The 13,344-nt window shown below is 47.2% G+C and overlaps 1 protein-coding gene and 1 pseudogene across 1 annotated transcript; both read left to right on the top strand.

Moving 5' to 3' along the window:
• The first annotated feature begins 913 nt into the window (after positions 1 to 913).
• LOC136475563 (uncharacterized) lies at positions 914 to 3,311 on the top strand (annotated as a pseudogene).
• Positions 3,312 to 3,443: 132 nt separating this feature from the next.
• Positions 3,444 to 8,508, top strand: LOC136475561 (probable GPI-anchored adhesin-like protein PGA55). Its single transcript, XM_066473059.1, has 13 exons — positions 3,444 to 3,745; positions 4,292 to 4,515; positions 4,607 to 4,661; positions 5,408 to 5,535; positions 5,624 to 5,762; positions 5,860 to 6,109; positions 6,192 to 6,270; positions 6,366 to 6,432; positions 6,534 to 6,591; positions 6,689 to 6,770; positions 6,951 to 7,268; positions 7,393 to 7,587; positions 7,724 to 8,508. The coding sequence occupies exons 1-13, from the start codon at positions 3,712 to 3,714 to the stop codon at positions 8,069 to 8,071; spliced, it is 1,977 nt and encodes a 658-aa protein (XP_066329156.1). The 5' UTR covers positions 3,444 to 3,711; the 3' UTR covers positions 8,072 to 8,508.
• The last annotated feature ends 4,836 nt before the right edge of the window (positions 8,509 to 13,344 follow it).

The raw sequence follows: 13,344 nt of genomic DNA, 5'->3' as shown, positions 1-13,344 counted from the left end.
AGCATTACTTAACATTTTCATATGCAAAACACAAAGTGCCCCAAGCAGAGGTCTAGGAGTGTACATTGTGGATACTATATATGTTCTATGATGAGTGACATCGGTGCCTATAGGAGACACCCCTTAAGGGTAAGTTTGAACCTCTTCACCCGTAGTATAAAAACTTCGTACATGGTATCAAATACTAAACCGAAACTTGTTCTCTTGTAGTGGAGAGAAGAGAAAGGAATGAAAAGAGACCCATACAAGGATGACCAACTCTTAGAGCTCTTCGGCGACCTTTGCAACTTCATATTTGACTAGATTGTACACGTCAGAGGCGCCTACCATGACCGAGAGTCTGAGTTAGGTACAAATCCTCAGTACCAACACCTTCGTAAGACTGAAAGGCTAGCTCTAGGACGTTGATAAGAATGTATATGGAATTTGTATATTTAATGATGGGCTGTATATATTCTTATGAATTGGACTTGTAATTGTAGTTTATAGAATACTCTTGTGCTTGTAGTCGCGGTCGAGCGGCGTTCGGCAACGCGAACGTGGTTCGGAACGTTGGTCGCGGGGCGTTCGGCAACGCGAACGCGGTTCGAAATGTTGGTCGCGGGGCGTTCGGCAACGCGAACGCGGTTCGGAATGTTGGTCGCGGGACGTTCGACAACGCGATTTTGAATTGTAAATTTGAATTTTTTTTTACGGGAAAACGTACTGGCCCTACAAATACCTGTTTGTAGGAGCGGCTGGTACTACAGCCGCCCCTACAAATCGATTTGTAGGAGCGGTCTGGGAACCGCCCCTACAAATGCATGATTTATAGAGACGGTTCGGTAGGGGCGGCTGGCCAAACCGCCGCTATAAATGGTTACGAGCCACCCCTAAAAATCGATTCTGTAGTAGTGACCGTACGCTGTACCAGGGATTATTATTAATTCTGGATTGGATTAATTGGGGAAGCAAGCAGCAGCACCACAGCCACATCCACAGGTGGCCGGGTGCATGATACTATGATGATATATGATGCATGATTTCTTCTTCAATTGCAATTGCAATCCTATCATCGTCGTCGCAAGCCGTCACTGCTCGTGCTCCAGCCTCGATATCGAGCTCGCCACACACACAGACACAGCTACCTCCGATCTCCTCCAGGCTCCAGGTCGCGTCGCCATGGTTCATCATAAACCACAGGTACGTTGGGTGGGGTGGGTGGGCTGCTTCCATCGTTCCTTGTCGATCCAACACCCATCATATCCATCAGTTGCTCGCTCGAGCTCGACCTGGAGCTCTCTCCATGTTCATCTTCATCAGAGCTGCCTTTAATTTCGATCCGTCCAGCAGGCTAGCCTATTATTCGATTGATTCGATCTGCTGCCTGTGCGCGCAGGGCTCCACTTTGCCGATGGGAGACGATGGCGGCCTTTCCATGCTGGAACATGGCGGCACATTATTATTATCTGTTGTAGCTGTAGATGATCAGGGGCAGGTGCAGGTGCAGGGCCATCAAGAAGAAGAAGTCGACCACGACGACATCTCCTCCTCCTCGTCATCGTCCTCGTCCTCACCCACCGGGAATAAGCATAAGCAGACGAGCTGCCTTCTGCCAGCACGCAGCCTGAGATCAACAGATGAAGCATGTCATAGCCAGCAAGCAGACGGCGGCGGCGGCCGGTCGCTGTCCTTCTCCAAGATCTTCAGCTTCAGAATATGGGCGCCCGCCGGCGCATCCCTGTCCAGCTCCACCTTGGATGATTACATTATTGATCAACACCAACTCGAGCATGCTGCTGCTGCTGCTGCTGCCGGTGCCGGTGCTGGTGCTGCCAAGGATAAGAACAAGGACGAGGAGGAGAAGCTGAAGCAGGTATGCCGCTCGCAGTCCGTGCCAGCTACGAGCGTCGCCAGGCGATTCAGCAGCACCGCAAAAGGAAAAGGGTCGAGGAGAGTGGCAGACTCCAGCTCTCTCAGGCGGCTCAGACGTGGTTCCGCTGCGTGTTCCTCTTCATCCTCCTCCTCCTCTAGATCAGGCCAGCAAGCGCCACAGCCGGAGGAGAAGAGGAGGAAGAAGAACAACAGGAGGAACAAGATATCGCCGCCGAGGAGGCGGTGTGCCGCATCTGCATGGTAGCCCTGTCGGAGGAGGCGGTGCTCAAGCTGGAGTGCTGCTGCAAGGGCGAGCTGGCCCTGGCGCACAGGGCCTGCGCCATCAAGTGGTTCAGCATCAAGGGCAACGGCACCTGCGACGTGTGCAGCCAGGAGGTGCTCAACCTTCCAGTCACCCTGCGGCGCCTGCCGGACCCTGACGACCCTGCCCGTCCACCATCCGTCGTTCAGGCCGCGGTGGCTCTGGCTCAGGCACAGGCGCAGCTGCTGCAGGGCACTACGCAAGCTGATGGTGGTGCTGGTGATCCTACCGCAACCACCACCAGCAGATACAGCAGCTACAGGGTGTGGCACGGCACGCCAATCCTCGTCATCGTCAGCATGCTCGCCTACTTCTGCTTCCTGGAACAGCTGCTGGTCAGTTGCTTGCTGCCTGCTCTCTCTCTACTTCTGCTTCCTCCTTCCTGGAACAGCGGCTGATCAGAATGAAAATGGAAATGCAGGTCGGCGACCATGGCACGGCGGCTCTGGCCATCTCCTTGCCCTTCGCCTGCGTCCTTGGCCTCTTCTCCTCCCTAACCACAACAAAGATGGTGTCCAGGAGATATGTATGGATCTACTCTGCAGTGCAGTTCCTCTTCATTGTGCTCTTCACGCACATCTTCTACAGATACGTAAGAACCTAGCTTGATCCATCATCTTTAGACTTTAGGTCCATGCATCTCTCTACCACTGTCCACGCATTTGATCATGTCATCATCCTGCTGTGCTGTGCTGTGGTGTGTGAACCAATCAACCAATCCAAGCAGGTGCGGATGCAAGCCGTGATCGCCATCATCCTGTCCACCTTCGCGGGCTTCAGCGTCGCCATCTGCACCAACTCCGCCCTCCTCCAGATTCTCAGATGGAGGGCCAGGCACGCTGTGGCATCGCCCACCACAACCGCTACAGCTGCCGACGCTCAGGGCCACTGGTTCCAGTTCCAGGGACAGGGGGCCACCAGTGGCAATGGCAGTGGCAGTGGCGGAGCCAGACATTGAGATCGCTCTGCCTCCTGCTCATGCATAGAGCGCTCCCCTTCACTATAGTATCATCCAGTCGTCATCAGATCTCTCTGTATATATATTCCATTCCATTCCAGGGGAGTTCGCTCCAGCTCCAGCTCCAGCTAGCATTGTTTGTTTGTGTGTGTATATAATAATTCATAGCTCCACGCACCTTCTGTTTTCCGTGACCTCCATCTATATGGTATAAATCCGAGCACCATCTTTCTTCAAAACTGAAAGCAAAGTAAAGACAGCAAAACAGACGCATGATAAAGGAAAAAAGATATATATGCCGATCTGTTCCAATTTCACTCCTCTAAATCCTCAAGCTGACCACTCTTCTACTAGTACTGATTTCTCCTCCTCCCTCGTCATCCAGCAAGGGAAGGGAAGATTGCAGAGGAGGATCCACATCCACCTCAAAACTAACAGCCAACCCTCAGCTACATGTGAGAGCGAATAGGTCTCGGGAAATCGTGATAGATTGATATGGGTACAGGGAGTACAATATATAGGCAAGGATCAGGAAGGGTTTATCGAAACACTCAATCAACGGTGATCCTTGCCATGTATGATACTTCAATGCCCTACAGTTCGTCCTTCAGGTTCGTACCAGAGCTCTTCACACCCTCCGTCTGAGTGCTCTCGGTTCTTGACTCCTGGCGCTTCAACTTGAAAGGGATGCTAGCATGTTTCTTGATGAACTTGTACATATCTACCACTGTCCGCTCCCCCTCAAAAGTGATCTGAAAAGGTATAGCAAAAACAAATCAACACATGGAATCAGTCAATGTTCATACCTTGGGAGATGCATGCGACCCCAAACGTTTTCCTGTTGCCTGGTCAACTAATACATGGTTGAGGAGAGCTAAGCTTCTCCTAAAACTACAAATTGGTTTTATCAGAGAAGCTCGAGACTATGTGACAAACAATTAATAAACTCTTTTACTGGCTAGCCATGGTGTTTCGTGGCCATTTCTCAGCTCCTCTTTTGATCTTAACCACTAATCTACTGGATCTGCAATTCCTCACGTCACTAAATACTAACAGTGAACTGAATTTTCGACCACAGAGAGTGAATCTACACCATAGTCCGTAGGGCATAAATAAGCATAACCGCCTAATTGCTGTTGCATATTGTTTGTCTCCAGGTTGTAACGGGAAGGAGAGAAAAGGTGGAGATCACAAGGCAGCATTGAGGCAGAAGAAACTGAAGGCTAAGACCCTCAAGTGGAGATCAAGCAACAGCGACATGAACAGCAAGGTAGAGGCGGGGGGATCTGATCAGGTCTGTGATGATGCAGTACTCTGCTCGCTGTCTACAGCCAGCTTCAGCGGCCTGGTTAGTTGGAAAAGAGTGAGGACCCTTGGGAAGGTATCTTTCGTGCCTTTTACAATGTCCGTGTTCAATCATTTGCTTTCTGTTCGTTATACGCATCTTTGAGCTCATTCTTTCTATTTCAAAGGTGGCTGAGCGGTGTGATGCTGTCGATCCTCTAGTTCCAAGAAAATTAAGATCAGGTACCAATTAACCGCACTATTTATTCTTCCGCATGGTCAGAGCAAAGGGAATTCAGCTTCCTCGTCCATTGTTATTTTTTAATTACAGTATACTCGACAAATAAAAGGGCGTACCCAGTGCAGAGAGCTCCCGCTTTGTGCGGGGTCTGGGGAAGGGTGTCAATGGTAAGCCTTACCCTCGCCTGTGCAATGCGAGGAGACCACGACTCGAACCCGGGACCTTCCGGTCACATGCGGTAAGACTCTACCGCTTGCACCAGGCCCGCCCTTCTGCACTTATCTATATAATAAAAATTAAAATTAAAAATAGTGCAGCACCAAAATAAGTGTAGTATTCGCATGGGATTCAAGAATACAATTGCAAGAGATTACCTCTGCGATTCACGTATAGCCACACTAATGTAAGACAGCTCAATCGAAATACCATTAATTTTAAGTTGACATTTTTTTGTGAACTAAAATTGAAGTTAACAATATGGTTTAACGCTGGGTTGGAGAAACTTGTTAATGTTGTTATTGTTAGACAGGGAACAATTGATAGTGATCACCTGAAACCTTGGTGGTTATGTGTTTGTGGGTACTTGAATTTCTTTCCAAGTGTTCTGCTTTATCCACAGATGGCATCGTGTAATTAATTAATAGGAAGCAGTTGATTCTGAGTTGTGAGGATGGCATATTGGATGAGTAGTTTCATTTGTGGGTTTTAAGCTTAGATGATATTTCAACTTTTGGCATCCTACTTTCAGCCATAAACAAGCGAGCCGGTCGATTTGCTTCTGCATCATCACGTCATGTCAAAAAGAGGCGTCATCTTTCGGCTATCAGTGCTCAAATTTCATTTGTAGACCAGGAAACAAGATCCAATGGAAGCTCTGTAAATACTTTTCTGCTGCTACAATTTCCTCTGTTTTCTCTTGACGCAAAACTGAAAACTGGTAGTGAGATGCACATTCTGTTTACAGTTGTTTACAGAACAAGAGGAAGCAATTGCTGATGTTTTGCTGTCTCTATCTCAAGTACCCTTTCATAGTGAGCTCACAGCCGACAAGGCTATAGCAGATAGTTCAAACACAAATGTTGCTTCAACTTCTTATTCAAAAGGTTTGTCTGCACTCTTGTCTTTTCTGATTATCATACTAAAAAGGAAGTATTGTGATTTTAGAAAATGTTCATAGTCCTTGTGTGATTGCCCATGCAGGACCTACTAAGGAGGGTGACCAAACAGTCGTACTGCCAAGTGCTGCTAACGAACTGGCTAACCAAAGTGCCTGCATAGATAAAGTGGTGGAACAAACAAATATCGTTCCAAATGTAAATCCAGTGGCTGGCACTACAGATCAATCCAGCAACAAAACCCCACCTTTGTCAGCAACCGAGCAAATACAGGACCTTTCTATGGGAACTGCTGTGAATTTGCCAAGCCCATCTAAAGACACCTCCAATAACAGGTAGAGAACTGCTCATGGAAGCCCTTTGGTCGCTAATCTTGTCCTTTTTAAACTGCATTCTCATGTTTATTTCTGTTTGTAGCACGCAAAAGCAGCAGAAAGTGCAGTTTGATGATAGCAAATGTCACCCTGCACAGAAGCCAGAGGCTCCTCTTTGGCCGGTACTGCACTGTTATCTTTCTGAAAGTACAGGTGTAACCACACCTTCATTTGGTCCTAATGCTTCATGGTTCCCTCAAATATGTTTTTTGTACAGGTAAATTCTGATAAATCTGAGGGTGTGCCACATGAGAGGGAAAATGCCAAGAACAACAGTGCACAAGGTACTCCTACAAATCTAGAACGCCAGAACAGCTGAAGTTCATTAGACTAAAAACTTTTTTTTGTTACTTATCTGCTAATATGTTGCTACTACTTCTATCAGAAATTGCACCTCTGGTTCAGACTCCATTGCCTTGTACCCCAGCTGGGTACTTAATAAAGTAAGTTTCTGTTTAAACTGGTTACATATTTTCTTTTCCTATGAAGACATTATCAGTTGGGTTTTTAAGAAGATGATAAATGTATGACTGTTCCCAGGCCCTCTTCAAGCAAACTGGCAGCTCGCGCCAATACAATTTCTGAATCCACAAACTTCACCACACCTGGAAATCAGAACAAGGCAGGTGCTATCTACTTCATTCTTTGCCTACGTTCTTAACTTGCTTATTCAGCAAATGCAACAGAAATATCATCTGGTTGATCGCTAAAATTCATCTAATCCAAAATGGTTTTGGCCAAGCTACTGAGAAAACTGAATATTTTTTTATCTAGCTGATGGATGCAACGCTGTTGTCTGCAGCACCCTCTGGTGAAAAACGTGGGTGCGCCAAAGGCATGGAAGAGAAGCATCACCCATGTGTACGTGAGCCATGTGATCCAGATGCACGTGAACAAGGAGAAGGCCACCGCTTCTTCGTCACAAATCCAAGCGAAGCCTGAGGAGAGACCCCTCGCCCGCTGCTCGAGGCCTCCGAACGGTGGCTTCACCACCTCGCACAAGGCCACCGCTGCCACGCGGGACGAGAAGTTCTACACGGTGCACTTCGACGTGCGCGTCCCGGCTCACCAGCAGTCATCCACTGGCATCTGCGATGTGGGCGCCAGCCGACAGAAGATTGTGAGCGCAACAGACACTAGAGCTTGGCTACCGTTGATCATGTTTGTGAAAGCTGCTACCAGTAACTGAGCTGCTCTGAACTCTTGTCTAACCGAAGCCGTTGCTGTGCCGCTGCATGTTTCAGGTCAGTGGTGGTTCCTGGCAGAACCTGCCCGCCACGGCATCGTCGGCGCTACCGGAGACGGCACAGCATGTCCAGTACCTGCACCATCAGATGGCACCGCGGCCGCCGCCGCCGCCGCGGGACGCGACGCCGTACCCGTTCCCGCACCTCCCTTACAGCATGGGTAGTCTGGGACACGCCGCGGCGCTTCAGCAGGTAGTTCTTTTTTTTTCCTGTCATCACTCATCACTGCACCATTGCTTCTGGTTTCTTGGCTTCTGCATTGCGTTGCGGTTCAATTCAAATGGCGTCTGACCGATGGCGTCTTGTCTCGTCTCGGGTGGACTCGCAGATGCCACAACAGTACGTGTGCAGCCCTGGGTACGGCCCGCGCGCCAGCCTCCCCGCCGCGACCTCGTCGGCGATGATGATGAAGCAACTGCAGCAACTCATGCCGACGCAGCAGCAGATGATGTGGCAGTACCATGTGTCGCAGTACCAGGCGAGGCCGGACGCTACGCATTCCCCGGCGTCGGTGTCGGCGGCAGCGGCGGCGTGGCACGGCATTTCGTCATCGCTGCGGCCGATGGGCATGCTTGCTCCCCCGGCGTTGCCGTCGCCACCACGGCCGCCGCAGATGGAGCTCTTGTGCGCGCCATATCAAGGTGGCAGGCAGCCGCAGCAGCTGAGGTTGATGTAGCTGGCCTCACTTCTGCTGCTGCTGATCAGCTGATTGATACTATTCAGACGCACTAATTTATAGAGTATATACTACTTATATAGCAGTTAAAAAAAGGGATGTTGCAAAAAAAATGAGATCCATAATGTTGCGTTTTTATATACTCGAGAAACAGGGTTTATGCATGGTAGCAGAGGGGACTGAAGAGGGAGGGCTCAACTGTAATTAACAGGTTTAATCTCTGCTGCAGTTGCATAATTAATGGAGTAGTAGTACTGCTACTATACTACAACTAAAAGGCTCTCTATATCTGAAAAAAAGTGATCATTTCGCCGCCGCTGGCTCGGGTCACGTGACATGCATGCGCATGTTGGAGGCTCTGCCTCCCTGACATGTGGGGCCCTGCATGCACGCATGACGTGTACAAACCGTGCTCCATGCCACGTCTTATGTAGCAAGGTAAATTGGATGCATATAAAATATACCGACTTATTAATTATGATATAGTATTTTTCTTTCATAATAAATCAGTCGTAGAAACCAGCACGGGCTACGGCACACATCAGACTCGTGGTTCTACATGGGGCGAGTCAATCACGGATCCATACAAGTAGATAGAGAAAGACCATAGACGTTTGATTATTTTATTTGTATACACGTGACAGCATATCATGGATGGTCGCACTGAAGCTCTATGCATATTATATATCCACCTAATTTTTTCGGGTCCATGCAGTGCCATCTATGCTTTGCTGTGTGGGGCCCATGCGCTCAAATTTCTCAAGATACGAGCTACATCTATGAAGGTGAGAAGTATACGGATGGGACGTATTTACAGCCATTCTCTCAGCATAAGAGCATCTCTAATGCTATCTAAAATAGACCCCTACTTGCATGTTTGGATAGCCATCCATTTTGATCATATCTATTTTTTCTTCTAAATCTAGCAATACTATCTAAACTATAGCCCTCAAGTTCATTCTAAAGTCAATGACATGTGGACCCACATGTCTTCTTCCTTCCCTCATCGCCATCTCGAGCGCTCGGGTGAGAGGGCCGCCGCTGCGGCATCCACACCACCGGGGAAGCGCTAGATCTGCCCTCGTCGGAACCAGTCGTCGAGTGCTCCCTGTGGCTGGGGAGTAGGAGACGGGCTCCGGTCGGGGAAGACATGTGGCGAGGAGCCGTGCGACGGTTGTGGAGGCAGGGAACGGCTAGGGGTGGCCAGATCCATCCGCCATTAGCTTTGAGACGTCACCGTCGAGGTCTAGGAAGGGCACGACAGCAGGCTCCCTTGGGGCAACAGCATGGGAGAAGCCGCGAGCGAGCCACGACGGACGAGCACGGGTTGCAAACGGCGAAAAAGAATTTTAGGTGCTCATGTGTTGAGTCAACAGAAGTAGGTAGTTGGAGAGGAGAAGTAGGGGCTAACAAATTTATGTGGCGAAATAGGTAGCGTGCTAGAGTGGGTTTTTTAGCCTTCGCTACCAAAAATTCTATGACTCAAGTAAAGCAAGAAAATCAATGTAGAAATCAAACTATTGTGACGTGTATAAGTGGCATGCTACGCGTGCCTTCACTTGTTCATCGCTTATATGGGTATAATTGGTTGGGTAGTATGCAAGCAGTCCGTCGTAGTTGGATGCCTGAAATAGGCCCTAGACCTAGCCCGTGATGCAAAACCGTAGCCCTAGCCTGGCTCTCGTGGTGCACGACGTGAACATAGGGGACCCAATTGACGTGTGATGAACACAGCTGGGCAACCAAACAACATCGTCCACGCGCCATATGCTAGCTCGCATGTTGCGGAAATTTTTTTCTTTCCGTGGAGCCTGGCTCGCCTGGTTCGTGGTGTACTGGCATGAACACAGGGGAACCACCACTCACTTGACGTGTGAACAACACAGCTGGACAACCAAACAATAGGCTAGAGCTTAGTTGGACAGTTAGACTAGGATGCAATCATGGAACCAAACACGCCTTACACGGATTAGCCAGGCTAGCGAGGGCTTGGTTCCCTAGCCAGGCTAGTGAGGGCTTGGTTCCCGCCAGCCAGGCTATGTTCGACTAGAAACTGAACACACCCTGTGGGCGTGATTCGCTACTTGAATACTCCTAAACTGACTCGTAAGTTCTTAACTCTCGACCAGTCTAGGTTGAACCTGTCTCACGGACTTAGCTCTCGACCAGTCTAGGTTGAACCTGTCTCACGGACTTAGCTGGGCTGGTGAGGGTTTGGTTCCCATATGCTAGCCAGGCTAGGCTCGACTTGAAACCGATCATAACCTGTGGGCGTGATTCGCTTCTTGAATGCTCCTAGTCTGGCCGTAACTCTCAACCTGTCTATATGGGTGTAGGTGCAAGCGTTTGGTTATTTAGCGCGTGTTTAGTTTCAGGAAGTTGGAATTCGGGGCTACTGTAGCACTTTTGTTTTTATTTAGCAATTAGTGTTCAATCATGGACTAATTAGTCTCAAAACGTTCGTTTCGCAATTTTCCACCAAACTGTGCAATTAGTTTTTTTTCGTCTACATTTAATGCTCCATGCACGGGCCGCAAACATTCGATGTGATAGGTACTGTAGCACTTTTTGGGAATTTAGGGTGGAACTAAACAAGGCGTCGTGGTTTCTAAATCGGTTGAGAAATTATTGGGTAGCTAGGGCTAGACATAATATTCCTTGATGCGTAATGATTTAGGTGTGCACCTTAATTGCATTTGTCGGAACTAGCCGTGAGAACCAAAATGTTCCGTGTTTCCGGTGAGTCTGGTTCGAGCTGTACGGCTACACGACAATAGCCTAGCCCGAGCGCTTACTTTTTTTTTTTGACTAATTACTTATTTTTATTAGGAAACCTGTAACAACGTACTTTGAAGAATTAGTTCCTCATCGGCACATGTTAAGTCTATAACATTATGCATGTCTACATATATCATAGACACACCCAATGGTATGTGAGATTTGGACAAAGTTTGAGTCTAATATAGTAGAAGAATTTTCAGAAATTTTATGAGTACATGACACATGAAAAAAAAGCAACTTCAGAGCCAAAACAAACCAGGAAGAGATAAAATGGCCTACATGACACATAAATCTCACTCGATGGGGTTTCTCTGTTCTTGCCACTCAATTCAATCAATGTAGTTCCACTATGTTTTGAAACTACAAATATAGTTTGAAGTATGTATAAAGATTTTTTTTACACAGTTTTGGAGAGAGAAAGATTGGTCCGTAGACCATATTGCCCCTACGGTCATCTTTCTCCCTATGACTCCGCCCTTCTCTCTCCCCCTACTCAACAGAGGACCAGTGGCGAAGCTAGAGGAAATTAGAATGTGGTGCACTGGCCTTGTGGGTGTATAAACAAGTCTAATAGGGGGTGCATATATGGTAAAAATTTAATCAAATTCACTGTTTTTACATTTTTGGGTGGTGCATTGGCACCCCCTGGACATAACTTACCTTCGCCTGAGGACTAGTTTCATCCTCGCCGGTAGGAGGGAGCTGCAGGAACGTGGTGGGGCTCCAGGTCCTCGCGGTAGCGGTGGCGGTGAGTAAAGGGAAGAGGTGGTCGAAGCGGGAGTGATCGGTCGCACCGCCGACAAATGGCGGGACAGCAATGCCGGTGAACTCCTTCACCATGGCGCGGAAGTTGGAGGTGTTGGTGGTCGCAACGCCTGCGCCCGCTTCCTCACCTTTTAAGGTTTGGGACTTGTATGAGACTTTCAAAGAAGTTCAAAAACCATAAAAGTGCATTTTAAGTGTTTAATAAAAATCTAAATGCATGTTCACTGCAGCTTTTGTGTGAAAAAAAATCTGCATATGTGATGTAGACAACCTCCCGTGAAACACTGATTTACATTGGCCAGCTCACTAGAACGCTAGACTTCTCGACTCGTGTTCATTGTCGAAAATATCACTAATGCATAGTATATCAAGCTAAAGTGCTAAAGGTACTCGGCCTTTTGGGTAAGCCCCAAATATTTGAAAAGAAAACATCCTGCTACCATGGGTGCCAGCATGCCAGCTACCCGCCACGTGCAGAAGCTATTATCGTGAAGCAACAATGTTCCAGCTGATTTGTTGTGAGAGAAAAATATTGTTTCGGCTGAAAAAACAAGCTGAAAAGTACGGATTATAAGGGAAACAAACATGGCCAGAGGTTTGACTGAGGCATCTTTGCAGCAGAGCACGAGTCCTTTTCTCTCACCCGTCAGTCTAGCTGATATTCAGTTTCTTTCATGAAAACACAGCCAGCACACGTGTCAAGTACTCAAGTAGCTGCACCATAATCGTGCAAATCCCATATATATAACTATAAAATTACAACTGACTTAAAAATCTCGTACCGCTACTGTTATGTTAAGAGGGAAAAGGCTCCATGAGTGTAAAGATGACCTTCCCTCGCCTCCAGAACAATCAACCACCACTATATATATAAAAAAAACTCTATTGAAACCAAAACCGCAGAAAAGAACCAAGGTTCATTCAAATGCAATCATCATGGATCTCTGAAAACATCAGCAATTGGTGAGGTCTTGTTCGTAAATCCAAACTGTAAATCAAAACTATAACAAGAAATGGAATGTATGACAGTCATATGAGAAAATGGATCAGCTCAAATGTGACAGCTCTGGTCGTATAGAAGCTGATGCATGCATGAAGGTTGACAGCTGAGTACTCCATCCCTTCCAAAAAGAAAGTCATTCTAGTTTGCCCTAAATCAAATCATCTAAAATCTGACTAAGTTTACATAAAAAGTATTCAGATTTAGTTATTTACAATACAAGATAAGTATCATTAGAGTCATCACGAAACATATTTCATACTATGCTTATTTGGTGTCATAAATACATCTTCTCTATAGACCTGGTCAAACTTATTGGGTAAGATGCAAATCTAAATGCATCATTATAGATGATGAGGATGATGAAGTAAAGCTTCATATAAAGACGAGCATGGCCAGATAAAAATTTGGTGGCATGCGGTAAAAAATTACTATTTTTGCCATAGAAGTGTTGAATAAAAGATGGGACAACAAATTTTCATCATGTTGCTAACTAAGCAATAAAAACATAAGGCTAATGCAAAACTTCATTGAATCACCTCTTTGGTGCACACTGAAGGACACTAACATAGCACTGCATCCAATACTCTGCAACACCAATGTTCATCCAGGGAAATGAGGGAGATGGCTGTTATGAACGACGTATAGGAATATGAAGTAAAGAATCAAGCCACAGAGGAGACACACGATTTAACGTGGAAAACCCCTCCGATGTGAAGGGGAAAAA

This window comes from Miscanthus floridulus, chromosome 8 (genome assembly GCF_019320115.1).
Source record: "Miscanthus floridulus cultivar M001 chromosome 8, ASM1932011v1, whole genome shotgun sequence".
Lineage (NCBI taxonomy): Eukaryota > Viridiplantae > Streptophyta > Magnoliopsida > Poales > Poaceae > Miscanthus > Miscanthus floridulus.
Note: the sequence above shows the minus strand (reverse complement) of the source record. Positions and strands in the feature narration are given on the sequence as shown.